This window comes from Rhinolophus ferrumequinum, chromosome 3, assembly GCF_004115265.2.
Source record: "Rhinolophus ferrumequinum isolate MPI-CBG mRhiFer1 chromosome 3, mRhiFer1_v1.p, whole genome shotgun sequence".
NCBI lineage: Eukaryota > Metazoa > Chordata > Mammalia > Chiroptera > Rhinolophidae > Rhinolophus > Rhinolophus ferrumequinum.
The window spans coordinates 101,800,526-101,826,101 of NC_046286.1; the positions used below are offsets into that span (position 1 = coordinate 101,800,526).

Genomic DNA, 25,576 nt, shown 5'->3' on the forward strand with positions numbered 1-25,576 from the left:
TTGTACTTGACGAACTTGAGTTGTAGATGTAAAGGGATTTATTTCTATATTTTCATTTGGTATCTTAGTTATGGTTTTATGTGAAATTTTCTTTGAAGTTGAGCTTAGAATTTATTAAATCTAATAAAAATAGTGTCCTTCGAGAAAGAGACTAAAATGAGTAGAGTAGAAATTCATCCACATGTTCTGTAATGTCTTTAATTGTTTCTGTCCTTTAAAACCCCTGTGGCAGTCCATCAATACCGTTGACATTTGCTACATTTTTATGGTTTTTATGTTTAGCTTATCCTTTCTGTTGAACTTTAAGCCCAAGTACATAAAACCACTGCTTACTCATCTATTGTATTTCCTCCAACTGTGCAAATAGTATTAGGTTGAACCATGTAAAGTTGCTGTTTTCACGGTGTATCTGTCAGTCACATGGCCATTTTGGGGCCAGTTATTAGCAGCACCGTGGGATTCAGCCTCAGGAAGTGCTCAGGTGAAACGGACTTCTCTAGCGCTGCAGCGTTTTCTCTCACCATTCAAAGTGTGATGAAAACCGTTTTGGATTTCAGAATACCTAGGGTTTCTTTATGCTGCAGTTGAAGAAAGTAGTTACCACCTGGATTCTCACCTGAAAAATATCGAAAGCTAAGAAATGGAATGAATATCTAAGCTAAGAAATGGAAATGGAATGAATCAGTTTGTAAACCTTATAGTTCTGAGAGCTAGTGCGATGTATTCAAAATCAAAACGGGAATTCCAAGAACTAAGATGGTGAACTAGAGAGTGGCTCTTTGGACACTGTGAGTGTTTACTAGGGTTGGATCTAAGAAGTGGCGTCATGTGCAGTGGTGGGTGTGCTGGGGCTGGCCCGTCCTGGCCCCAGAGAGCCAGTGCACGATTGTGCCCAGCCCTTGCCAAGTCATCGCTCAGGGATGTCAACCTGGTAGCTTGAAATCAGCTAGAATGGCAGTATTGACACCACGAAAATTGGCAGATACCACATAAGACAGTGTTTTGGGCGGAACCAGTTGTTAAACACTGACCTGCCCACCACGGGATATATACCTTTTTAATTAGATTATAAGCTGGGAGTCAAGAATGTATCTCATACTCCAACCAATCTTTAGAAAATTGAGCTTACTGTCATCTGAAAATGATTACATGTGCTCTACGTATTTAGAGAATACACGCACTTTCTGGAAAAAGTGGTGGGAGCAAGCCTGAATATTTCCAGTACGTTCTCAACAATTGCTTGCTCCCGTTCATAAAATCTTCAGTCTTTATTCGTGTGGTGTGGAATTTGCTTCTTCTTTATTGTTGCGTACGTCTTCGTACACCCTCATGCCTTCTGACTGGCTCTCCATCCCCGTGCAGGAGGTCTGTTATAGAGATCAGCCGTGCCCTGAAGGAGCTCTTCCATGAAGCCAGAGAAAGGGCCTCCAAAGCCCTGGGCTTCGCTAAGATGTTGAGAAAGGTGCGTTAGCCGTCCGGGTCAATCATTATTGTCTTATGTTTCTTTTTTTAAAAAACCAACCCTAAAGACATTTCTTTGTAACTGTGATCCTAGGACCTGGAAATAGCTGCTGAGTTCATACTTTCAGCTCCAGTTAGAGACCTTCTGGATGTGCTGAAATCAAAACAGTATGTTAAGGTAAATATTTACGATGGCATCATTGGAATATTTTGCCTTTGTTGCTTTACTCTAAAACAAGCAAACTTTTTCTTAAAGCTCCAGGTTGTGAATGTTTTAGGCTTTGCAGGGTCATACACTGACCCCAGTTGTAAGACTGTCCCATAATTTCCCAATGAAATAATTGGAAAACTAAGTTTTTCATACTTATACCTTGTTTTAGAAATGCAGATAATGAAATATTTTCTCGTACTGTTTGTTTTAATAGATTAGCTACACACATATGTTTAAAATAATGTCTGTAAAGTAATATGTTGATTTTAAATAGTCGTTTTGTTTTTCACCCTCGTATTTCCTGAAATAATTTAAACTTTTTGCAGGAACCTTTGACATCAGTGTCCTGGATGTCACTGGAGACACTTTGAGTCACCCTCTTTGCTCCTATATAAGTTGTTTGAGATGTAGTACTTTTTTAGGACCTGTGGTGACGTTGTTACTGGGAGTTTTATCTGAAGCCCATAGTTTTATCCCACCCACATGTATGTGTGACTTACTCAACATAATTGCATACGTATTCCTTCTTAAAATGATCTCGAAGAGGCTTTTGATGATGCCCCACCAAGAATAATTAGTGAGTCTGTCTGTGTTAACATTTTTCAGCTTTTTACCGAGTTAGGTGACTTTCTAGTTTAAAGTCTCGTGGGTCTCCTTGTCGTTGTGCCGAAGACCGTGGTCATCACTGCGTCCTGCAGGGCTTTGCTGTCTGGGAGCAGCTTTGCTTAAAACCTGCATCGCAAACTAGCAGTGATTGAGGTGGTTTTAAGCTGACCTTCCTCCCCTGAAGAGCATTTTCTTTGTTGTTGGAAATAAAGACATTCGCGGCTGCCCTATAAGTGGAGGAACTTGACAGTGTATTCCCACACTGTCCCCTCCCCGCCCCTCCGGTCACACTGAATTACGTACGCGTCCCTCATTGCTCTGGTTTCCTGCCTTTCCCACCTCTCCTTCCCCAAACCTGCTGTCTTTCTCTAGTTTCTTTTTTTAAATAACATTTCTATAATATATGACATTCCTTAATTCAAGACTTTGGATTGTTTCTTTTCCAGGTACAAATTCCTGGCTTAGAAAACTTGCAAGTGTTTGTTCCAGACACTCTCGCTGAGGAGAAGAGTGTTATTTTGCAGTTACTCAATGCAGCTGCAGGAAAGGACTGCTCTAAAGAGTCCGACGACGTGCTCTTTGACGCCTATCTGCTTCTGACCAAGCCCAGTGACCGCGCTCGGGATGCAGATGACAGCTGGGCCACGTGGGAGGCACCACCTGTCAAAGTCGTGCCGCAGGTGGAGACTGCGGACACCCTGCGCAGCATGCAGGTGTGTCTCACTCTGGGCCATGCCCACCGCGCCCCAGCCCTCACCTGGAGCAGCATTCCTCACTGAAAGTACTTGGAGGAGAAATGAATTGTTAGCTCACGAATGATTGCTTTAACTGCTGTAGTAGTCTCAAGTACACACGTCCCAAAAATATGCCTTGGTGTTTTAATAGGTAATTTTGTAGCATTGCTTGTCCTAAAATAGTCCATCAGAGTCTGTAGTAGGTTTGCGACATTATACTGAAATATTTGAAATATTTTATTTACATCTTTTCTTAGTTCAGCCATGTAGTTGGGTCTCTATATCCGCGATCGAAAAGGAATTACCTTACTCATTTGATTGTAGTTCCAGAAATCTCAGTTCTCCAAGAACTCTGGTTTACTGGCTGCTTAGTTTCCATTTTTGTAGCACAGGCTATCACCTGCCTACCTAGCAGGGATACCTAGCATTGACATAACTCATTCATTTAAGACGTGAGAAGCTTCCTCATTTTCTGTGCTCAGCTAGGGGACAGATGAGGGGTGCTCATGTGCACCCCCAACCCAGGTTGACTGGAGCGGGACACATGGGCTTCCTGTCCCCTGCTCGCCAGCGATCTGCTCTGTGCATTTCCTGTCACAGTGAGTGGTGCTCCATCCACTCAGCTGTTAAACCAGAGTGTAAACCAGAGTGTGACAGTGAGTGCCAGTGCAGCCTCTGCCATTCCAGGTCGTCACCAGCCCTCGCAAGCCCAGAGTGCTTCCAGTAAATGCCCCGTTCTCTGCGTCCCCAAAGCCACCCCCATAGTCAGCCTCGTCCCTTTCCTGACTACTGCAGTGTCACTGCACTTTAGTTTCCCTGCTTCAACCCTCACTTTCCCTCCCTGCACTTCTGTATCGGTTTGCTTCGTTACACTACAGACACCCGATCACGTCGCAGATCTACTCAGCATACTGCAATGATACCACTTACAGAATAAAAATAATAAAATCTTGGTTCCCTACTGTTTCGTGCAAGGCCTCTCACCCCATCCCACTCCATTTCTTGGCGTTTTCCACGCTGCTCCGCAGACGCTGCCCTGCGCGTGTTGAATGACTTGGAGCGCTGGGATGTTTCGGAGACCTCATGCCACACAGTGCCATCGTGCTGAAGGTCCGAAATGCCAGTGACCACGGCAGCGCCTTGCTCTGTGGGAGCAGTGTTGCTTGATAGCTGCTTTCTGACCGGGTGGTCGTTGGCCGCAGCCCTGAGCTGGCATTGACTTTCGGCTGGGGGTTGAACTAGAATGGGAAAACAGTAACTGCGTCTGTTTTTAAGCCCTATGCTTGATTTTCTCCCAGGTGGATAATCTTTTATTAGTTGTCATGCAGTCAGCTCATCTCATCATTCAAAGAAAAGCTTTCCAGCAGTCCATCGAGGGACTCATGACTCTGCGGCAGGAGCAGACGTCCAGTCAGCCAGTCATCGCCAGAGCTTTGCAGCAGCTCAAGGTATTTCTTTCATCGTCAGCTCTGCCTGAGAGAATTTACTTACGTTTGCATGTGATGCCACCAAAGAGTCAGTGAGTTGTAATGTAATGTCATTCAAGGGATTCGAGCTCTTAAAATCCCCCTGCCCCCATTCTCCCTCTCTCCCCAGTACACATTTTCCCACGTTTAAACTAAAATTCCCAGATCTTTCCTGGAATTGTGTAGAACGTTAGAGTTGGAAAGGATAAAAATTTGAATAGTTACATGACTTATAATGGTCACATGGCTGATTAGGAGCAAAGCTGATACTGGAACTTAGGTCTTTTCATTCCTAATCCAATTTTTTATTCTTTTGTAATTCTCAGTATTTACTAGAGATACTCCAAGTCAATAATGTGTAATTTGAAAGAAAATTTATTCTTTCACTTAACAAATTATTCAGCCAAATTATAATAGAGAAAGCCAGGTGTAGACAGGCACAAAGGCCTTCGAAGTTGATGACCAGCCAGGGACTCGCTTTCTCTTCCCATTATTTCTTGCTTTCACTGCTTTCTGTTTTGTGCACCATTTATCTGTCTGATCTCTTCCACATTTTTTCACACATCATCAATTATGTCTTCTCAGTCACTTTAAAGCTTAATATCTTGAGGAAGAAGCACTTACTGAAATTATAAGTAGTTTGATAAGCATTTGTTTTTCTTCTGCCAGTCTGATTTGTCTTCTTCATGTGTAAACATTCTCTCTTATAGATTGTCATCCCACTCTAATGCCAGGGCAGAGGACTTTTGTCTTTTCTTTTAGTTTGAGTCAGTGAACGCAGGAGAATACACAGTTATGTAATACTGATTATTCTCGAGCTTAAGGCGTTTATAGTCTTAAGGACCTGAACTGTCACACTAAACTACAGAGCAGGGAGACACGAGCGACTCCCAGGAACGTCTGGGAGTCGCCAACATGGAGGCATTTTAGCTTGGGAGGATTTCAGAAGACGCAGATTGGGAAAGGGCAAACACAAGGAGCACTCGGGCGTGGGTACCCGAGGATGCGGTTATGGGCATGCGCCCTGAAAATCAGGTTGTCTGACTTGGCTGGACCTTGGTGTACACAGTGGGAAGTAGTGGCAGATAGGCTGGTAAACCCAGGCGGGCAAATCAGACTCTGGAGACATTTGGGGATTTTATTTTCTAACCCTTGGGAGTTGTTGAAAATTTAGGAAGAATATTTTGGAACACTGTGTAGGGGGATTGCCTGATGGAGACCATGTGTAAACACGAGTGTTCAAGGGTGGGTGGAAGGGAGCCCAGCTTGGAGCTTTTGTGGTGTTGCTTAGGAGACAGCGAAGCTTGAACGAGGGCAGGGTTTGTTAACCTCTGCACTTTTGACATTATGGGTCAATAATTCTTTGTTTTGGGAGCTGTCCTGTATGATATAGGATGATTAGCAGCGTCCCTGGCCTCTACCCGAGAGATGCCAGTAGGCTTTACTCCCCCATCCGGATACTGCCAGTGGCCCTGGGGGTGTGTGGTAAAATGGGCTCTAGTTGAGAACGTATGAGCTGGGGAGTGGCAGAGGGATAAGAAGGACAGTGTGACTTGATAACACTCTGGAGGTCATTTAGAAATCCATTGTTAGTTCACTCTGTGGCACTGAAACCATACGTAACACTTGAGCGACCACCTGGGGGAAAAACGACTGGTGGTTGATAAGTACAAATAGAGAAGCTGTAGGTGTTGAATCAGACCACATCGTAGTCAGGCATTATCCTTTTAAATAGAATTTTTCTCTTTATATTTCATGAGATGTTACAGAGTACCTGATACAAAGAAAAATGAAAATAATATAATTTCCTCTATTTTTGGTCATTCCTTTTGAATAACTGAAATGAATATGGCTGAAAAATATTGCCATGGTTTATATCTGTGTGATGATGAGAGAAATCTTCCTCTAAAATACAGTGAGGATTGTGTGATTTGCCTCATTGTGGATTAATTGTGGTTTGGGACTCTTTAGAATGATGCACTAGAGCTTTGCAACAGAATAAGCGATGCCATTGACCGAGTGGACCACATGTTCACGTCAGAGTTTGACGCTGAAGTTGATGAGTCCGAATCTGTCACGCTTCAGCAGTACTACCGAGAAGCCATGATCCAGGGCTACAATTTTGGGTTCGAGGTGGGTGCACACTAAGGAAAAGCACAGTACACTTTAGTGACTGCTTTGTAACTGACTTGTAAGTGTGATAATCTTATATGCAAATCTGATTATTGACTGTGATCACAGCTTAGTCAAGAATGTCATCTTACACTGTTGCTGAATATCAGAAATATTGGTTTACTTTTAAACGGTCAGATAGTTGCCCAATTTCTATTTTGTGCCAACAGCTATCTACTTAAATTTGAAAAACCTTCTGTGAGAGATGGTTAATATCATAAAAGCACTTTTTTTTTTTAATTTAAGAAATTTTTCTCCCCTTCTTCCGCTTCCCCCCCACACTCCGGTTCAAGCCATTGCTTCTCAGTCTAGTTGTGTAGGACACAGCTCCCTGGCCCATGCTGGTATTGTGAGCCTTGCGCTTTCCCCAGCTGAGGCAGTCGGTCACTGGTCGTTGGTGGTTGGTCCGCCGCTCACAGCAGCTCTTGCCGGCTGCTGGTTGCTCACGATGGCTGCTGGCCACTCATGGCAGCACACAGAAGCCTATGGCAGCCCATGGCAGCTCAAGCTGGCTGCCAGCCACTCACACTGGCCACCGGCCGCTCCTGGCAGCTCTTGGCAGCTCACGTCGACCTCCGGCTGCTCACAGCAGCCCAGCTCCAGGGAGAGCTGTTGTTCACAGTCTTAGCTGTAGAGGGCGCAGCTCACTGGCCCATGTGGGAATAGAATCTGTTACCTCAAGCTCGGTGCTCCAACCACCTGAGCCACCAGGCCAGCCCAAAAGCACATTCTTAATTTAAACTTATGATTAAACATTTGTGAAGCTGCATTTTTAAGACATATTCTTTCTAACTCTTCATACTCTTTTCAGAATATGCAAATTTTAAATAGATTTTGCTTTTTGTTTGTAGAAAAATTACATTTTAAACAGATGTGGCATTATAGTGTTTAGGTATTTATATAATCGTTTTCTTCCTAATTTTGATATGCATAAAATCTTCTTACAGTATCATAAAGAAGTTGTTCGTTTGATGTCTGGAGAGTTTAGACAGAAGATAGGAGACAAATATATAAGCTTTGCCCGGAAATGGATGAATTATGTCCTAACTAAATGTGAGAGTGGTAGAGGTACAAGACCCAGGTAATGACCAAGTTGGGTGTGTACTTCCTGAGTCCTGTGGGGTTGGTAGTAGTGCTTCCTCCTTACGTTTTATATGGGATTTCTGAGCAGATGACACAAAAAGGAGCATTTGGAATGGAACTCTTTGGTGATGAGTGTTGTGTTTGTTTGTTTGTTTAATGATTTATTTACTTAGAAAACCCTATAACTCTTGGAAAACCTTTAAAAAAATTGTTTCCAAATGAGTTGTCTTTAAGGGAGTTCACATTCTCCCAGAACAGGTCTTCCTGATTGCTAATCTGTCCTCCCTCATGAAATATGAGCCTGTTATTAGTGTAAATGGAAAGCAAATTGGTAACTAGTTCCTTTATTAAGAAGCCGTTTGTTTGTCTTTCCCAAAACAGGCTATAAGCGTACTGCATCCCAGGCATTTATATAAAGACAGAAAATGTTTATTGTCCTAGTTAGTAAGTTTCCAATAATACTATTTTTCAGTATGGTGTATACCAAAATTGCTATAACATTTTTTTGGTCGTTTTGTAATACTGAACTCTTTCATATTCAGGTGGGCAACTCAAGGTTTTGACTTTCTACAAGCCATTGAACCTGCCTTTATTTCAGCTTTACCAGAAGATGACTTTTTGGTATGGAGTAGTCTAAGTTTTTTTTCGTTAAAAAACAAATAAATTGATCACTGTGTATTCCTGATTGTGTATTCTTTTAATATGTAATCATGGTTTTTAAATAATTGTAATGGTCATGCTGAGAACTGAGTAGTGAAAGCACTCTTAATAGCACAGTAAGACATTCAGTGCTCTATTCTTCTGACAACATGGTCCAGCTGACTAAGGCAGTGTATAGTGGTGCAGCCTGGCGCTTCTAAAATATTGGTTGGTTGCATAATTTAATAAGTACTGACTTAGTTGCTGGTTTTTAACAGTTCAGTGAACAAGGATTAGCTATTTTACTTCACTGTGTGTCATTTGAAAGCATAATGCTAAATAGTAAGTATTAGCACTGTTATTCTGATAAATTCTATCAGCTCAAAAAGCTGTTATTCAAAATGTAAGTCGATTCCTTTTAGCCTCCTAATGGTAGAGATGAGTACAGGACAGGTCCTGTGTGTGCATATCGTTGCGTTATGGGGAGCTGAATGCTAATCTGCTTTGACTTATAAAAATGGAATTACGTGTGATATTATTTTAAATTATGTACTGTGCGTGTTTAATTTATGTTTATACCTATTTTCTTTTAAACTAACTTTGAAAATATTTACTAAGGATAGCATGTTTCTTTTAAATATATGGAAAACTTAATTTGTGCTGGTTGTATAATTGAGAGAGTATACATTTCTTTCTCTTCTCCTTCCCCATTTTTCTTTGGTTTCTAGAGTTTACAAGCCTTGATGAATGAATGCATTGGCCACGTGATAGGAAAGCCGCACAGTCCTGTTACAGGTTTGTACCTTGGTAAGACAGCAGTTACAGCATTTCTCGTAGAACCTACAGGTTTGGGTGAGCGCATCATCTCAGTTGCAGTCATTTAAAATGGTACGGAGGTTCTTTAAGAATATTCAGGAAAATGACAGTGAAAGTTAGAAGAATGAGGTGTGTACATAAAGAACTCCACAATAATCTTTCTAAATCCAACTGGAAGATGAAAATACCACACAAGGTATTCGGTGCCTGCCAACGTTGTTAAACTACTTTGTTGTTTTTTATTTTGCACACCAACACTCTCATTCTGTTCTCCCCCTTGAAATCTTTTCTTCTGGGGAGGAAAGACTTGGAGAGAGAGTTGTCTGTTAAGGAGCAAGGGCCTTTCCTGCTTCAGGTGGGTGAGTATAAGTGTTCTGTCCCTCCTTCCCTTTTCAAGGAGAATAGTTGGTTTTCTTCTCCACAGCTTTCCCAAGTACGCATCTCCCCACTAATGTAGTAAATTCCTATTTGATTTTACTAAAAGAAACAAAGTCAAGTTAAGTTATACTACAGTATACTTTAATTACAGTTTTTAATCGTAGTTAATATACAATTTTATGGTGTATGTTGAAATTTTAAGACTCTATCAGAAAAAGGCTGTGTGTTAACTCCATTTAAAAAAAATTTTTTTTTAATAATTGAAGTTTGTTGGGGTGACAATTGTTAGTAAAGTTACATAGATTTCAGGTGTACCCCATTCTTGAGGTAGTAAAGAAGAGCAAAACTGTATTTATATGTAATAAACACCCAAAAATGAAAGCAATTAAAATTACACAAAATAATTCATAAATGATAAATTTATTGAGTGGCAGTTATATCTTAAAGGGTACTTGTTAGGGACAGAAAGCTTAGTTGGCCCGGTCGGTTTTAATGGTTGGTTTCTTTATCTTTAAAATACACTCAGTTTTTACCAGTTTTTATCCCATGGCTGATGTGAAATGACAATTATCATTTGTAAAACTATTTGAGCATTTTATATAAAACATGCTATACTCTTAAACATTTGATTAAGCATATTGTCATAAATACTTGGATTCTGTGATCTAAAATGTTTCTCTTAGAATACATGATCAGTAATACAGTAAAAATTACTTCTTTAAAACACTGTTATTACATAAGGAATCATTTTCATTGTAGAAAAAGTATGTAAAAAAATGTAGAAATGTATGTGTAGGAAATTTTTCAATGTAGAAAAATACTACAAAAGGAAACAAAATGCTCCTACTCCCACGACCCACAGGTAATCACTGCGAACGTGTGAATCTCTGATTGGTCACTATGCCTTTCTTCAAACTGCTGGTGGGACGGTCATTGCCTGGCGCCCTTTGTAGGCCTAAGGTTCCTTTGTCCTCTGAGCCTATGGAATGGTGGAAAGCGCACCTGACTGACAGTCAGGTGGCCTGATGGTCCAGTGACCTGGGGCTGCTCATTTAATTTCTTTGAGCCTCCCCTTGTAGTGCTGAAAATTGGATGCCAATGAGGAGTCAGTGAGGTAATAACACTTGGTAAACTGGAGTGCCCTACACGTGGCAGGGGTCCGTGTTTGGTTTTGTGTTCGTTCCTGCAGGAGAAGTTAATGCAAGTGAGCATATCAACTGTCTTTTTTGTTGTTGTTGCTTTTTTCCTCCTCTCCCTCTGCTCCACCCACGTAACTAACGATGACAATCTGGTATGTAACTGTCCACATTTTCTGTATACTCATAATCACAAAGACGCATTCTGTACCGTTCTTTCTGCTCATATAATCACACAGCATTTGTAGGGTTGTTTTCCTGCTATTTACTATATATTAAAAAAAAGCATTGGATCACATTGAATGTTAATCTTTTTCCTTTCTTAACCTGACAATTGTACAAATTCCTCCGTGTCTGCAGGTATAGATCTCAGCCATTCTTGTTAGTGGCTGCACTGTGTCCATTACGGGCATACTATAATCCTTTCCACCTTTTCCTTAGGGACCTTTGATTTGTTAACTTTTTCCATGAAAAACATCTCTATAATAAATGTTCACCACAGGTGAAGTTGGAGAACCTATTCTATGTTTATTGGCCATTTGGATTTTCTTTTCAGTGAAGCATCACACTTTTGCAACAGTTAATTATACATACTCTTAAAAGAAGTATTTTGTTTCATACGTGAAGAATGTTAAACTTGTGTGCATGTGTTTAAACAGAATGTTTTTATTGTGTACCTTCATGGAAAAATTTTGTAGTCATTTTTGACTGAGTTCCCTGAATATATTGCTGAATTAAGATACCACCATCCTCACCAGATCATATTGTTTGTTTGTTTGTTACTATTGGATTTCTTTCATTTATTGTTGTAGTACTTGAGGTAATGTACAAGGACATAAATTTTCTAAATTTTCTTCTTAACAATTGCTTGATTTTTGTTCTGGACGTTTTTCTTTCAGATCTCTCTCCATTTTTGGTACTTTTGTCTTTCCTGTGTAACATTATTAAAAGCAAACAAACAAAAACCATGAATAAGAAAGTATTTCCATTTAGGATAAAACACCGCTGGAATAAAACATGTAGACTAAAATTATTAACATGAAAAGAAAATATGACATTAATAAAAACTAAGGAGGGTTAAAACAAAGTTAAAAGTAAGAGGGAAAACATGTTAGGGAGAAACAGACGAAATATAATAACATGTCCGTTACAGTTACATTTAGTTATCGGACAAGTAGAATTGTCAGCATTTTTGTAACCACTAGGTGAGGTTGCTTTTTTAAATTTTGTTTTAATTTTTTTCTAGTTTTTAAATTTTGTTTTAAATTTTATCTATATTTACCTTCTACCAGAATATTTAAAAGAAGAGGCGGAGAAGAAAACATGTTCTGAAAAAAGAATAACCAATTTAAATTGTGCCTGATCCTGCTGGGTTGGTTTAAAGGAATGAAATAAAACTCCACAGACTCAGGAAAATGACAGTGATCCCACCCCAACTCAGGACCTGTTGAAGTGTCACCACTGATCAGAATCTTTTTTTACAAGTATAGATAACATAAAGGACTCCTTCTTATTAGAGATGCCACATAAGGCACATTTTCATTTGTCTCTAAGATGGTTATATTGTTTTTTTCGGCCATGTTATGTACATATCACCCCAAGATTTAAAAAATCTTTTTGGTGGAGAAAAGTCTGAATGTAATATAACTAAAAAGTGACATTTTCCACGATATTTGTATATGTATTATGGGTTTATTTTGGTCACCAGCAAAATTAAGTCTCACACTGCTTTCATTTACTCGCCTGGCTTGGCAGTTTTCTCCTGGGCCCTTTAACAAGTTGCATTTGTTGCCATTTTCCCTGGCAGCTATTCATCGGAACAGCCCCCGTCCTGTGAAGGTCCCGAGATGCCACAGTGACCCTCCTAACCCCCATCTAATTATCCCGACTCCAGAGGGATTCAGGTATTTGGTGCTTTGCTTATCTAGTCATTTGTTTTGTGGATTCTTTTCTGGTGTGCATGCGAATATTCTGAAAGCTACTGGATGCTTGCTCTGATAACTAAATATTCTTCTGTTCTTCTGATAACTAAATGTTCTTCTTCATACATTTTTAAAAGCTCTTACTGGCATTATCTTGAAGACATACCACAGTGCCTTAGTTGCAAAAGAAAAAGACGCGCAAGTCTGAAACAGACTTGAACCTTTCAAGATAACTTAGTTTCTCAGCTTACTTATAACCTCAAGCTACTAAATGCTTTCCTGCCTTGGAATAATTCTTTCTTTTTCTGTCTTTGAAAAATGACCTGAGGGAAACAAATTTGGGTGTGCATAGCATAATAAACATTTGAAACACAATACTAAATATCAGTTTAAAACTGGAGAAAAAACTGGAATGATCTTTCCAGTCTTGACTCTTATGTGTGTGTATATAACTACGAAGTGACTTTAATACACTAAAGTGAGTTCAGAAACTCTAGTGCCTTCAAAATACCCTGAATGTGGTGGCATTTCTGCATCTTGTTGTAGGGAGCGTCTTCTCTCCCCTGGGTAATCACTTTTTAAAAGGTAATTTTATTTGACAGTTTTTGCTAGGAAAGGACCACAACTATTTTTATAATAATTAGTTTGAAATTAGTTTTTTTTCCCCTCTTTTTCACCCCTAGACCAGAATCTCAATTAAGGACCAATTTACATTATATACTTTAAAATAGTTTTCACTTCTCACCCTCTTTTATTTTTAACCGAAAACCACCTGCAAGCCATCCCCTTTTCTCGTCCACGTTCCTGAAGCTTTTCTTCTCGTCTTAGCACTCGGAGCATGCCTTCCGACGCGCGGAGCCACGGTGGCCCTGCTGCTACAGCCACTGCCGCCGCCACCGCCGGTCGCCCCGGCCCGTCGGGCAGCGACTCTGCGCCGCCCAAACCCATCAGCAGTGCCCATGATGCCAGGTAGTCTCGCTCCGCAGTGCCATGCCTCCTTGTCCCCCCATGTGCACGTCCACAGTGACCCCAGCTCGGGGATGTGTGCAGGATATGGCGGGGTTTCTTTCCCGTGGTGTGTGTGATGCTCAGGGGCTTTCCGTGGGTTGTCCCGGCCCCAAGGCTCCTGCACCCGCCAGCACAAGTAGGTAAGCGGCCTGATGTGAACATTTCTCTGGAGCTGGCATTAACCAAATTGGCCAGAGTCTCTGCCAGTAATCACTCTCTGGGAGAGCAGCAGAGGAAAGACCCTGGTCCCCACCAGGAGGGGACGTGAGACTTTGGGTGAACAGGTACTTGCCAAGGTACTTCTTCAAAGATGGCTTCTACTTAAAATACCATTAGGTGTTGATCTGCGTTTTAGGAGGAGCACTTTTCTAACCAAATTTCCTAAATTCTACAATTGTCGACTGGGAATAGTTTATAAAAATGGAAAATGAGTTCAGGGGGTTTGTATCACATATGGAGACTAGATCATTACCAGAGAGAGCCATGAGACATTTGGCAAGCTCCAGATAAATTTCAGTCTCTTACATGAAGCCTTTTGTGCAAGTAGGGGGCAGTTGCAGTTTTTCCCATTCTAGCTGTTTTTATTTTTATTTTTTGACAAGATTTCATCGAGGTCTGATCTACTTAATGGAGAAAGGACATCTGATTGCTCTTAATTCTACCTTTATGTTGGGTAGAAGGGACACTGGCACCATTCTTGTCTTCTAGTAAGGATGGTGATAAGAGTCATACAGAACTATTTGGGTTGGGGTAATCTGATCAAAAACAATGTTGCTGTGATATTGGCAGAAAGATAGAGCTTTAGAATTTAAAATAGACTAAAATGGTTTTAGACTGACTTTGTCACAGTCTAAAACTTCTACAAACATTTCCATTCTTCTCATTCATTAAAACAATTAATATTCCTAATTTTTAGTGATAAACATCTATAACCTAAAAATAGTCAATGTATCTTATAGCTTAAGCTTAAGCAGTCAACTAAAAAAATTAACAGTTAACGTTGAACAAATTCCCATTTACCCCTCTTTATTTTTATGTCTAGAGCATTTCATGGTTAGTATTTCCACACTTGCTTCCCCGTCCCTGTGGGGCACTGAACCTATCCTGTTTATAAATGTACAGAGCTAAGGGAGGTGATGTCCTAAAATGGAGTCAGAGTGGAGCAGCTCACTTACCCAGAACTGTGGGGTCTGGCGCCCACCCCGGCTGCTTCCACGTCCACACGAGATTTCTCCAGAACCACAAAAGGGGGAGTAACATCCTGCTTTTTTGAATGTTTGTGAACTGAACTGTGGTTTAAGGGATTTATGAAGTTGGTACACTAAATGTACTCTAGTGTGAAAGTTGAACACTCACAGTGGCCTTACCCTGCCTTTATTCTGAGGCCTTGCGTAGTAGTTTTTCAGCATCTCATGAGTAGCGTTTCCCAAGTATTTTTCATCGTAAATTTGTATATACTTTGAAGGATCCTTGATATTTAGAAATTTTATTCGCATCAGAGTATGCCAAGGTCTTGCAGACCATTTGAAACAAAGGAATGAAGTCTCCCCTTCCTGGCAGTGTAGATGTGGTGGTCGATAGAGAACAGCAAAGCCCCATGGACATGTGCGTAGCCCATGGTTGTGTCTCACACCTGCATTCGAGCCTTGCAACCTGTGCCTGCGCCCCTTCACCGTGGACCTGTGTGGTGGACCCTAGCAGGACCGTGCATGCCCAAAAGCCAGAGCCTCAGTGCAGCCCTGGGTGTGGGAGTGCTGGGAGGAGGCAGAGGGGTGCCGTGGCTTCCCACGTTGGCAGGGTTGCCCAGCCTCTCCGGTGCAGCCCCTGCCTGCCTTAGAGGTGCATTGACCACAGTGCAATTTACTTTGCCCCACACCATCCAGCAAATACTCCGATTTGATTTGGTTTGACTTAGGAAGTAGTCTGGGCTCCAGTTACCTTAGCAGTTTTATAAAACTCGTTTGCACTGTTCTGCTGCTGCAGCGGCTCTTCATGGTTTGCAAGAGCTGGTGGTTCAGTTTTCAGGAATTTTGCAAGCCAGTTGTTACACCACAGAAATTGTCAAACTGTACAACCCCTCCCCCTGACCCTGCAATTAGTTGTTAAATATTTACCAGCAGAATACTACTTCATGTCAGTATATTTCCTTGCCTTTTATCCTGGCAGAAATCTCTGAGGACGTGGACATGACTAATTTTGTCTGTGGGAAATCCAGAAAATAGAGGTGTTAAGTGACTTCTCTGTGGTCCCCTAGCCTTCGGCATGGCTTAGGAGTGGAAAGTGTTTCTTCACTTCAGCATCAATGATTTTTCCAGGAAATGGGGCCAAGACTTTTTGGTGAACCCCATGGCAGTAGAGGATGTCCCCCATTCAGACTTAGCAAGTACTATACTTGAGAGTTTAGGGAAATAAAAACACTGCATGCTTCATAGTTTGTGAACGTCTGTTCAGAAGACCATGTTGCCATAAACCTGTTCAGTGTATAGTAAAAAAGAGCATAAATGCTACCATACTTCATTATGTTATTTAAAAAGTTACACACTAAACTTGTTAATAAACTAATACCATATTTATTTTGGATGATTTGTATTATAATTTTAACACCTCCCTTACTTAATTCTGGCTCTTACTCTATGGATTCATTCTGGATTGCTGAACAATTAACTTTTAGCTTTATTCTGGAAAAGTGTGACTGTTCTTTATATGTTAAGCTTCCTGCCCTTCTGCACTTTGGCTTGGCTGTTGCTCCAGAAACCATTAGCTATTCCCTTCCGTTTTCTTATTAAGAGATTTGAAGTCTTTGACTCATATGATTTTAGTAATTTAAATAGATTTAACTACATAAATATAATTTGATGGTAATTTTAAATATTAACCAGATTTGGCTAATACTTTTTATCCATCTGGGACTTCAGTTACGGAGCTTTCCACACATGTCAATAACATTTCAATAAGTACTGTTTTGTTTTTATTTTTGTTGTTATTTTTAACATAAAGTAGTGTATTATGCAGTTAGGTTTTCATGTGTTGCCTGTGAAGGGATAAAAATAGAACTCTCCTTCTAAACTCCAGAGGAGGACTTCCCGGTAGCAACACTGTTCATTTGGGGTGAATAATTCTCTGTTTGAGGCTATCCCTTACTTTGTTCTCTACCCACTAGAGGTCTGCTATTCCCAGGGACCCACATCGCCCCAGTTGAGAATCACTGCTCTAGAAAAGTCTCACAGATCTTTCATTTTGAATTGCATTGAATTGATAGCTCAATTTTAAAAAATATTAAAACAGGGGTTCCAGTGTCCCTGAAAATGATCGGTTGGCTTCCATAGCAGCTGAATTGCAGTTTAGGTCCCTGAGTCGTCACTCAAGCCCCACCGAGGAGCGCGATGGTAAGTGTTTAAGGCGTCGGCTGTGTGTACTGTCAGCCAGTCTTCAGGTTTGTCTCCACCACCATTAGTCTGTTGTTACTGCCTTTTAAAAGGAAGGAAGAGTAAGAAGTGACAGCTTTATGAGAAGTTGTAATGCTGAACACATTGACTTTAATGTAGGTGCCTTTGTAGCTGTATTCGCATTTTCTAGGCCTCCTTTTGTTGCTTTTAAAGCATCATTGTTCCTGACATTTTCGTTGCCAGCCACTCTTACTCACTTTAAAAATACAAAAGTGACACTGTGTGTGTTGCTGATATGGTGATGCTTTATTATAATATAGACATAGGAGCTTGGCCTGGAAACCCTGCGGCCGCCCAGCTGAAGCTCTGCTGGTCTCTGGGGCGGGATGTCTCGAGTGGGCCCCAAAGAACCCAGTGTCTGCTCATTGTCGTGTTGTCTGTTGCTTGTGGAAAGCTTAGTAGTTAAGGTCCCGTAACCCCAGTAACAGCTTCTTAGTTTGGTGTGATTGTCTAGAATTGATTGTAGAGACAGCTTCTCACACTCAGCTCAAACTGTAATTAGTCGCCAGAAAGGACAGGTAATGGTCACTCATCCTGGTCACTCACCGTTTCAGTCCTGCTGTCGGTAAAATCAGCACGTTTGTTTTATAAGTCTTAATATGTATAAAAAAATACTTTCTGCAGAACCAGCATATCCAAAAGGGGATTCCAGTGGCTCAACGCGGAGAAGCTGGGAGCTTCGGACGCTCATTAGCCAGACTAAGGGTGAGAGAAAGAATGTTGACTTAAATGTGTAAACATAAAGTGAGCAGTTTCAGAGAAAGGACGCGTTAGCTTCTGAATTGTTAGGCCTTCTACATTCATTTTGTGATCTCTTATACGTCTGACATCACTTTCTGTATGTGCTCTGTTTGCACACGTTTCCTATCTCTTGTAATAAGTTCCAAGCTCCTCTGGACCTGGAATGTGTTTTATTCATGTTGTGTTCTTTAAGCAGTGAGATGGCGAATTTTATCTGTCAGCTTGGTGGGTCCTTAGCGTAAGTGTTTGCATGTGGTAGGAATATAACACATATTTGTAAAATGAGTAAGTGTTCATTTCTTAGGCTAAGAAGTTGAGAGAAAGCATTTCTCTTAGAAAGTAGGTGATCAATCAGTATTTACCAAAAGATTAAATAGCGGGAAAATTACTGGCCTAGCACTTGATCTGCAACATGCTTTCATGTATTCTTTGTCACAACTGTCTCGAGCAGTAGGCAGAATAGATCATGTCCTCTTTTCACAAATGATAACAATTTCTCAGAGGTGAAGTAATTTGGCCACGGTGGACAATGACAGAGCTGGGACTGGAACACACTACTTTTGTCTCCAAGTCCAGCACTCTTCCCACCACAGCTCCCCTTTGAAATATGTGTGACTGATCAGAAGCATAGTTGGCTACCATGGCCAGAGCAGTCCAGAGGGATTTCCTGGAGGCTTGAGCTGGCCCTTGAAGGAATGATAGGTCTGCATCCAGCCAAGAGGGAAAATCCAGAATGAGAAACAAATCTGGAGGCCCAGTGATTAAAGAATAGACCAGCTAGAGTGGACTGGATAGTGTGGATGTAAATGGAGAGGAAATTGAAAGGGTAAGGGGAGATCCGATCATGAATGAGCCAAATGATGAACGCCTTTCCCAGAGACGACGGCCAGCCCCCAAAGCCTTGTGCAGCTGGCGTGTTGTGGGGGTGGGAAGGTGGGGTAAGGAAGACACTGAGGTAGATCAACCTGCTAGCCCAAATTGGGGAGGAAATAGGGAGATCGGTGAGAATGGCACTGCAGTCATGCAGCGTAAAATAGATACTGGTCTAAGGTGGGATTTTAAAGAAGGAATGGAGGCTTTCTGCGATGCAGCATTACACAGGCCTGGGGCAGGCGAGGTGCATGTAGAGGGTTTGGGGGCTTGAGCCTGGGTGACAGGGCAGAGGGTCTCCCCAGTGGCTCTCATATAACCAGTAGTTCCCATGGATACCAGGTATCTGCAGTGATTTTTGAAACAAATACTTTGTGGTCAAGTAAACTTGGGAGCTCTTGGGAGAGTTACAGTTCACACTGACATACTCAGGACTGAGAAATCTTGAGAAATTTTGGCTGGACCAAAAAAATAAGCCTTTCCCAGAAATATTTGACAGTGGAGGCCCTGGCCTCACAGTTGTGAAATCTTGTTCGACGCGGAATGCAGTTGATGTGTCATTTTGAGGTAAAGGAAACAGGACCCATGTTTTAAAGAAATGATTGTATGAAACTGTGACTGGAACATTATAAATACTGGGAATGGCTCCTCTCGGATTATCCCGACCGTCATCCCAGCCCTCAGTGATCTCTGTCTGCCAGAAGATTCAGGCTCCGATAGCTAATCAGGACGCAGTCTGAGAAGTGCTGCGATACGGATGTAGGGAAGGCAGTGCTTTTCAGGTTATGGGTTGTGACCCGCGAGTGGGATGTCACATCAGCATTAAAACAAAACAAAAACAGCATACAGTCCGAATCAATGTAGTAAAAATAATTTTCATGAATCTTGTTCTAGATTCTGTGTGTGTAATAGATACTTTTTTATGTAAATCATGATAAATAAGTTAGAAACAGAGATCATAGAGCCTGATGGGAAAATAAAGAATAATAACAACAGCTACAATTGATTGCATATTCCTGTATTCCAGGTACTGGACCAAATGCTTTATATGCACGGTTTCATTAAACCGTTACAATACCTCTGTGAATTAGGTATTTCACACATTAGGAATTTGACATATAAACAAGTCAGTTAACTTGCCCATTATCAAACAGGAGAACTTGGGGAGGCCAGGATTTGATTTGAGGCATTCTGTACTCTTCACAAGGAAGGGAAAAGTTAATGTAATGCTTCTCATCAGAGAGGGTTTCCTAGAAGAGGTGTAGTATTTCTGCTGAGCTGTGATAAGTAAGGTTTACTCACCAGGCACAGTGGTGGGCAGGTGACATTTGAGGCAGGCGGAAAAGTGTGAACGAAGGCATGGAAGTGAGACACAGTTTGGTGTGTTCCAGAGGAATCTTTTTAGTGTGGCTGGTCCAGAGCCGATGGCAGGAGAGGAAAAGGGGAATGGCTTTAAAAAGGGAACTAGAAAAGATAAACTGGGTCCAAACTATGCAGGACCTTGAGTCCCATATGAAGGGCTTTGCGTTTTCAATAAACAGGTTGTGATGAACTGTAAAATAGATTTATGCAGGAAGGTAACACGATCAGATTTTACGTTGTAGTAAGATAATTCTGGCCAACGAGAGTGGATTGGAGAGAGCAGAAACTGAGGCAGGTGGGTGGTTACTGCAGTAGTCTACCAACAGTCTTGGGAGAGGAAGTCCCGGATTTTGTTTGACTAGCTTATGTTTTCTGTGTGTGTTGATACATGTGTAGTGGGTGGTATACTTTGGGGCTGTTGGATTGTCACGGACTGTATGTGATTCACCTGCTGTGTATCTGATAGATCGTGAGCTTTGCTTGGATGGAGTGCATGTGTATATCGCCCTGTTTTTCTTATTATCTGCTGGAAACTGACTTGGTAATAGTGATTGGGCCTCCTGAGGTTGCAATTCTCCCTGCAGATACTGCGTCTAAACAAGGGCCCATAGAAGCTATCCAGAAGTCAGTCCGATTGTTCGAAGAAAAGAGGTCTCGGGAAATGAGGAGAAGGAATATCATCGGTCAAGTTTGTGACACCCCTAAATCCTACGATAATGTTATGCACGTCGGCTTGAGGAAAGTGACCTTCAAGTGGCAAAGAGGAAACAAAATTGGTGAGGAAGTTAAGGAGCGTGACAGAGATGTCTGGGAGAAAGAGCAACAGTTCTGCCTCTTTAGGTGGAAACAACGTAGTTGGTCCTTTTCTCTCATAGATGCGGCAAGTGTACATTGTGTCTTTTGTGGAGGAGTTTGTATTTGTTTCACTTGTAAAATACTAAGAGCAATACCAAATAAGATTTTAGAAAGACATTTGTAAATGGTTCACTCAGTTAAATAATTTTGCTTGATAACTCCAGAAGTCGCTAGTGCAGAATACCTAAATTGTACCCATTTGTTGTAGTCTGTATTCTTTTTATCTTATTCCCACGAAAACATTATTGAGGAGAAACTGGATACAAATAAATACAGGACAATCTTTTCTAAAACGTTGCCTAATTAACTACTTTCCAGGTGAAACAGAAGGAAGCTGATTACATATCAGATCCTCCTCCCATTTAAATGCATTTATCTGTTGAGCATTTAGGTCTGAAGAGACAAACACAGTTGTAATATAGGACTCTGAGCCTCAGGAAACCTGGACTTTCCGTGAGGGCAGAAAACACTGAAAACAATCCAGTACTTTTTAATTGTAGTAATTGTTGTTATCTGTCATGTTCAGCCCCATATCCCCTTAGTTTAATACTCGTAAAGGTATGTTAGAATATCCACTCCCAGGCACTCCTGGACCCGCAGCAGGGAGGGCCAGCCAGACAATGGCCACGCTGACTCCTGGCCACTCCCTCTACCCACCCCCAGCCGCTGCCCTCCTGGCCCAGAGCCGTAGGGGCTCAAGTCTGCACCAGGGTGCCCAATGCTCACCTTCATGCCTCTTCGGGGATTTACCAGTCAGTTCTGCTCTGTTTACAGATAAGACAGCGGACAGATTGCCTGAGACTCAGTTATTAAGGACCCTTCAGAAATAGTTGGGGTCTTGCAATAGTAGGCTTCAGTAAGCATAATTCTGCACCTGTAATCTAGCTCCAGAAGGAGTGAGCACGGCCTCGCTTGTGACAGAGCTGTGTGTTTGTTCCTGTTCCCAGGAGAAGGGCAGTATGGGAAGGTCTACACCTGTATCAGTGTGGACACCGGGGAACTGATGGCTATGAAGGAGGTGAGTGGCCTGGCCCTCGGGGCTTATCGTTAAGTCTCTGTGGGATAGAGGTTTGGTAAAGAAACTTGTATTTGCCAGACCCTTAGTGCGTAGAGCTGGCTGCGGCTTTTCCAGAGTGAGTCTAGCCAGAAGCTGCTTTTCAGCATTTATGCTGCTGGGACCCGCCAGGCAGACACACTGAGGTAACATGAGATAAAGGAGTTTTACCATTCCAGTGCAGGTCAGACTGGGAACACAGATAATTCCGGCACCACACAGGTATGGTCAGTGCCACCCAGAGGAGCAGCTTGGTGAAAGCTTGGAGGATGGCGGTAACAGTGGCTCTTCTAGGGGAGAAGATAACATTTGTGATGACCTTCAGAAACAGGCAGCATCGTGACAGCTGGAGGTAGAATGGGAGAGCGGAGAATCTGAGGCAGGGCCCTTGTCAGCGATGGGGGACCTCGTGACTAGGAGTGGAGGGGGGCCGTGCAGGAAGGAAGGGGCTGGAGCTGCTGCAGCCGAGCGGCTTGGGGCGCCCTGGGCCCATGGCGTCTGGACTGCTGGTCGCCCCTGTCCTGCACACCGTGCATTTATTTCTCTTCTTCCCTGCCTGGCCCATACCACGGCTTTTGTCACCTCGTCCAAGCTGCGTTGTAACCTCTAAGGGCAGAATCCTAGCTCCTCTTTTTATCTTGCCCAGAACCTGAACACCTGTGGTTGTTTACTGAGTGTGGAGTGTTCTTCATTCAGTTTGCAGTTACGAAAACGATCCCGTTAGCTGTTAGCTCACCACGTGTTCATTCACTTGGAACAAGGAAGGGAAGAGAGTGTGGAAGTAAAGTCACAGACACACTGAGCATAGATAGTCCTGGGTCTGGGTGGTGCAGATGTCACGCGTCAGCTTCACGGCCCTCGCACTGAGGTGGCCCTGTTTCCAGGTTGTGACAGAACACAGGTAATCAGCAGTTTGCCTTTTACAGATTCGATTTCAACCCAACGACCATAAAACCATCAAGGAAACTGCAGACGAGCTGAAAATCTTTGAAGGCATCAAGCACCCCAATCTGGTTCGGTATTTTGGTGTGGAGCTTCACAGAGTAAGCCACCTTTGATCACACTGTTTGTGTGAGGAGCAGTGAGGGCAGATGGAGTCCTGTTCTACATCACAGGTCTTCTCATTTCAGAGCACAGTAACTTTGCCTAATTATCAGGAAATCTCCATGAGTTACACCATTTCTGCCTTCTCTCTGAAACTAGAGGAGTTCTTCCTGAAATGTAAGTTGTAGACTGTAGTCATTAACCCGACATTATAAAGCACTGAAACCCATCCTGCCAAGCAGAAGGTTCTTCTGAAACGCCCCTTACACAGCTTCTCGTTCCGTTTTTCCTTCCATTTTTGACTGAACCACTGTCGAGTACACTATTAAGTAACGTTGCTTTTTCTTTGACATGTATTTAAGGAACCACTGTGAAATGAGAGGAAATGAAAACCTCCAATTCATCCTCCTCTGGTGTTTAGAAATAAACACTTTGAGGGAGAGGATTAACTGGGAGCGTCCTGGTGGAGTATGAGCTTCCAGGGGAAGTTGGATATTGGTGGTTTTTAATGTTTTCACACATACATTCACATTTGAAAAGGATGTGTTTCAGTACTTAATAATATATTCACAGGGCCAGGCAGCCCTGTTGACCCCTGTCTGGGATTATACGGCTGACTTGTTTTGGACAATTACAGACATTGATCATCTGTGATTTGGAGGCGATGTCCTTCTCCCGAGTGGCTGTATAGTCCCAGACAGCGGAGGCAGGCAGACGCTGCTGTAGTGCAGCCCGAGGCCACCGCTCTAAGCCAAGTTCAGTACTCAGGACGACAAGCGTAGCATGCCCTTAGAAAGCAGGTTCCTCTGGGGCATGGCCTGGGGAGTTTTCCAGATTCTTCGCCTGGTGTCCGTGTAAACACGCGGCTGCCTGTGTTCCTCCCGCAGGAAGAAATGTACATCTTCATGGAGTACTGTGACGAGGGCACGTTGGAAGAGGTGTCCCGCCTGGGGCTGCAGGAGCACGTCATCCGGCTGTATTCTAAGCAGATCACCGTGGCTATCAATGTCCTCCATGAGCATGGCATAGTCCACCGGGACATTAAAGGTAACCCACTGCCCCGGCCACCGTGGGCCACACAGGCGTCTGGGCCCCAGCACGTAGTCGGCGCTCCCAGGACGCTCGTCCCCACCCCACGCGCCAGTCCTCTAGGGAAAAACAGCTTTAAATATCGTTCCACAGAGAAGCCAGTGCTGAGAAACGAAGTAGAACACATCTCCACTTTTGAGTAGATACATCTGCCCTGTCTGTCTGTCTGTCTGTCGTGAAGTCTGTTTCCCAGAAATGCGATGTGCTGTTTAAGGCTGATTTGACTGACCTTGTGTGTTTACTGGACATTCGTGATCAGAGTGTGCTTCCTTTTCTCCGTGTCAGCAGCGTTGAGCTTTTATACATGAACTTTGTGAATATGGCAGTGACAGTGAAGCAGGGTGCACAGCGCTGCTGGGGGACAGGGGACACGGGAGCACCTATTTGCACTGACTCTTCCAGCGTAGGGCTCTGCGTAAGGTTGATTTGTTCGTGCTGATTGATTTCAAGCGCCTTTCCCTCTGGCATGAGAGGAAGCCGTGCTTCTGCCCAGAGCTGCCCCTCTTGCATTTGTCTTAACCACGCCGTGGCCCTGACCGTTGTGTTGGGAGTCGGGGGGGGATAATTAAAGCAACAAATGAGTTTTGTCTCTAATTGTCTAATGGACTGAAGGATTCCGTTCTGTCACACGGTCTAGGCCAGCCTGAACACGTTCGCTCCAGAACGGGCCTGACTTCCAGCCAGGCACTAGACCCAGTGTGTGTATGTGTGGGGGGCTGGGTTGCACCACAGCCTGCGTGGTTTGGGGGTGAGGCCTGTCTGTGCTCTCTAGGCTCTCCCTGTGTCCCCTGCCTGCCCGTCTCCACCTTGCTCTGTGTCTGGGATCAGTCTGGCCGTTTGCTTAACTGGCTGTTTGCCAGGTCACAGCGTTGCCCCTGTCCAGTTGCCACACTCAGGGTCTGTCCACTGTCCTGAGATGGTAGCTTCGTGTCATTGGCTGTGGCCATAGAGAGACTCCTGCAGAGCCCTTGAATCAAGTCCATCTCTTGTGTCCTTGTGCTGTTCTTCGTTGTTCAGCATGGCTGAGAATGTGCACATGAGGACCAGCTCCAGACGGTGATGTTAGCACTAGGTGGCCCACAGAGGGGACCTCTGACATCGGGGGCATGGAAGCCGTGAGGACTCCTCAGACTTCAGCTCATCCCGGGGCCACTTTAACTCCATTGGCTCCTCAGTGCTTTCCAAAGGAGGTGCCCTAGGGCACCTGATGCCAGAGTGGGGGCCGGTTGGGGTGCCGACATCTGGTGGCAAAAGGCAGAGCGGCCCTGAGAGATGAGCGGCCACCCCAGGTCCCAGCAGAGTACAAGTCAGGCATGGACGTTCTTGTCCACATGTGAGACAGTGACAGAACCTTTTTTCAGTCAGTCTAAATCAGTGCACTGGGGGCCTCAGATCCCCTGAACAGCGGTGTGTGTGTCGATTCTAAGCACTATGTCGCTGCCTGTCATAGGAGCTGTACTTGTCTATAACTCTGATTTTTCAG

At 43.0% G+C, this 25,576-nt stretch overlaps 1 protein-coding gene across 5 annotated transcripts in view; it reads left to right on the forward strand.

Annotated features, from left to right (window-relative positions):
- Nucleotides 1-25,576, forward strand: part of MAP3K4 (mitogen-activated protein kinase kinase kinase 4) — an 84,082-nt gene that overhangs the window by 53,725 nt on the left and 4,781 nt on the right. Inside the window, exons 8-24 of one of the 5 annotated variants that reach the window (XR_004422265.1) lie at nucleotides 1,363-1,462; nucleotides 1,556-1,639; nucleotides 2,725-2,991; nucleotides 4,311-4,460; nucleotides 6,450-6,611; nucleotides 7,598-7,731; nucleotides 8,276-8,354; nucleotides 9,101-9,179; nucleotides 12,510-12,606; nucleotides 13,453-13,593; nucleotides 16,918-17,018; nucleotides 17,703-17,783; nucleotides 20,636-20,827; nucleotides 21,854-21,924; nucleotides 22,887-23,003; nucleotides 23,091-23,181; nucleotides 23,892-24,051. Coding sequence is in view for 4 of the 5 variants with exons in the window: in XM_033099691.1 (XP_032955582.1) it covers nucleotides 1,363-1,462; nucleotides 1,556-1,639; nucleotides 2,725-2,991; nucleotides 4,311-4,460; nucleotides 6,450-6,611; nucleotides 7,598-7,731; nucleotides 8,276-8,354; nucleotides 9,101-9,179; nucleotides 12,510-12,606; nucleotides 13,453-13,593; nucleotides 16,918-17,018; nucleotides 17,703-17,783; nucleotides 20,636-20,827; nucleotides 21,854-21,924; nucleotides 22,887-23,003; nucleotides 23,892-24,051 (2,015 nt within the window). In the remaining variant the exon portion in view is untranslated. The remainder of the gene's footprint in view (nucleotides 1-1,362; nucleotides 1,463-1,555; nucleotides 1,640-2,724; nucleotides 2,992-4,310; nucleotides 4,461-6,449; nucleotides 6,612-7,597; nucleotides 7,732-8,275; nucleotides 8,355-9,100; nucleotides 9,180-12,509; nucleotides 12,607-13,452; nucleotides 13,594-16,917; nucleotides 17,019-17,702; nucleotides 17,784-20,635; nucleotides 20,828-21,853; nucleotides 21,925-22,886; nucleotides 23,004-23,090; nucleotides 23,182-23,891; nucleotides 24,052-25,576) is intronic. The other 4 variants (XM_033099697.1, XM_033099691.1, XM_033099707.1 and 1 more) reach the window with 4 other exon arrangements.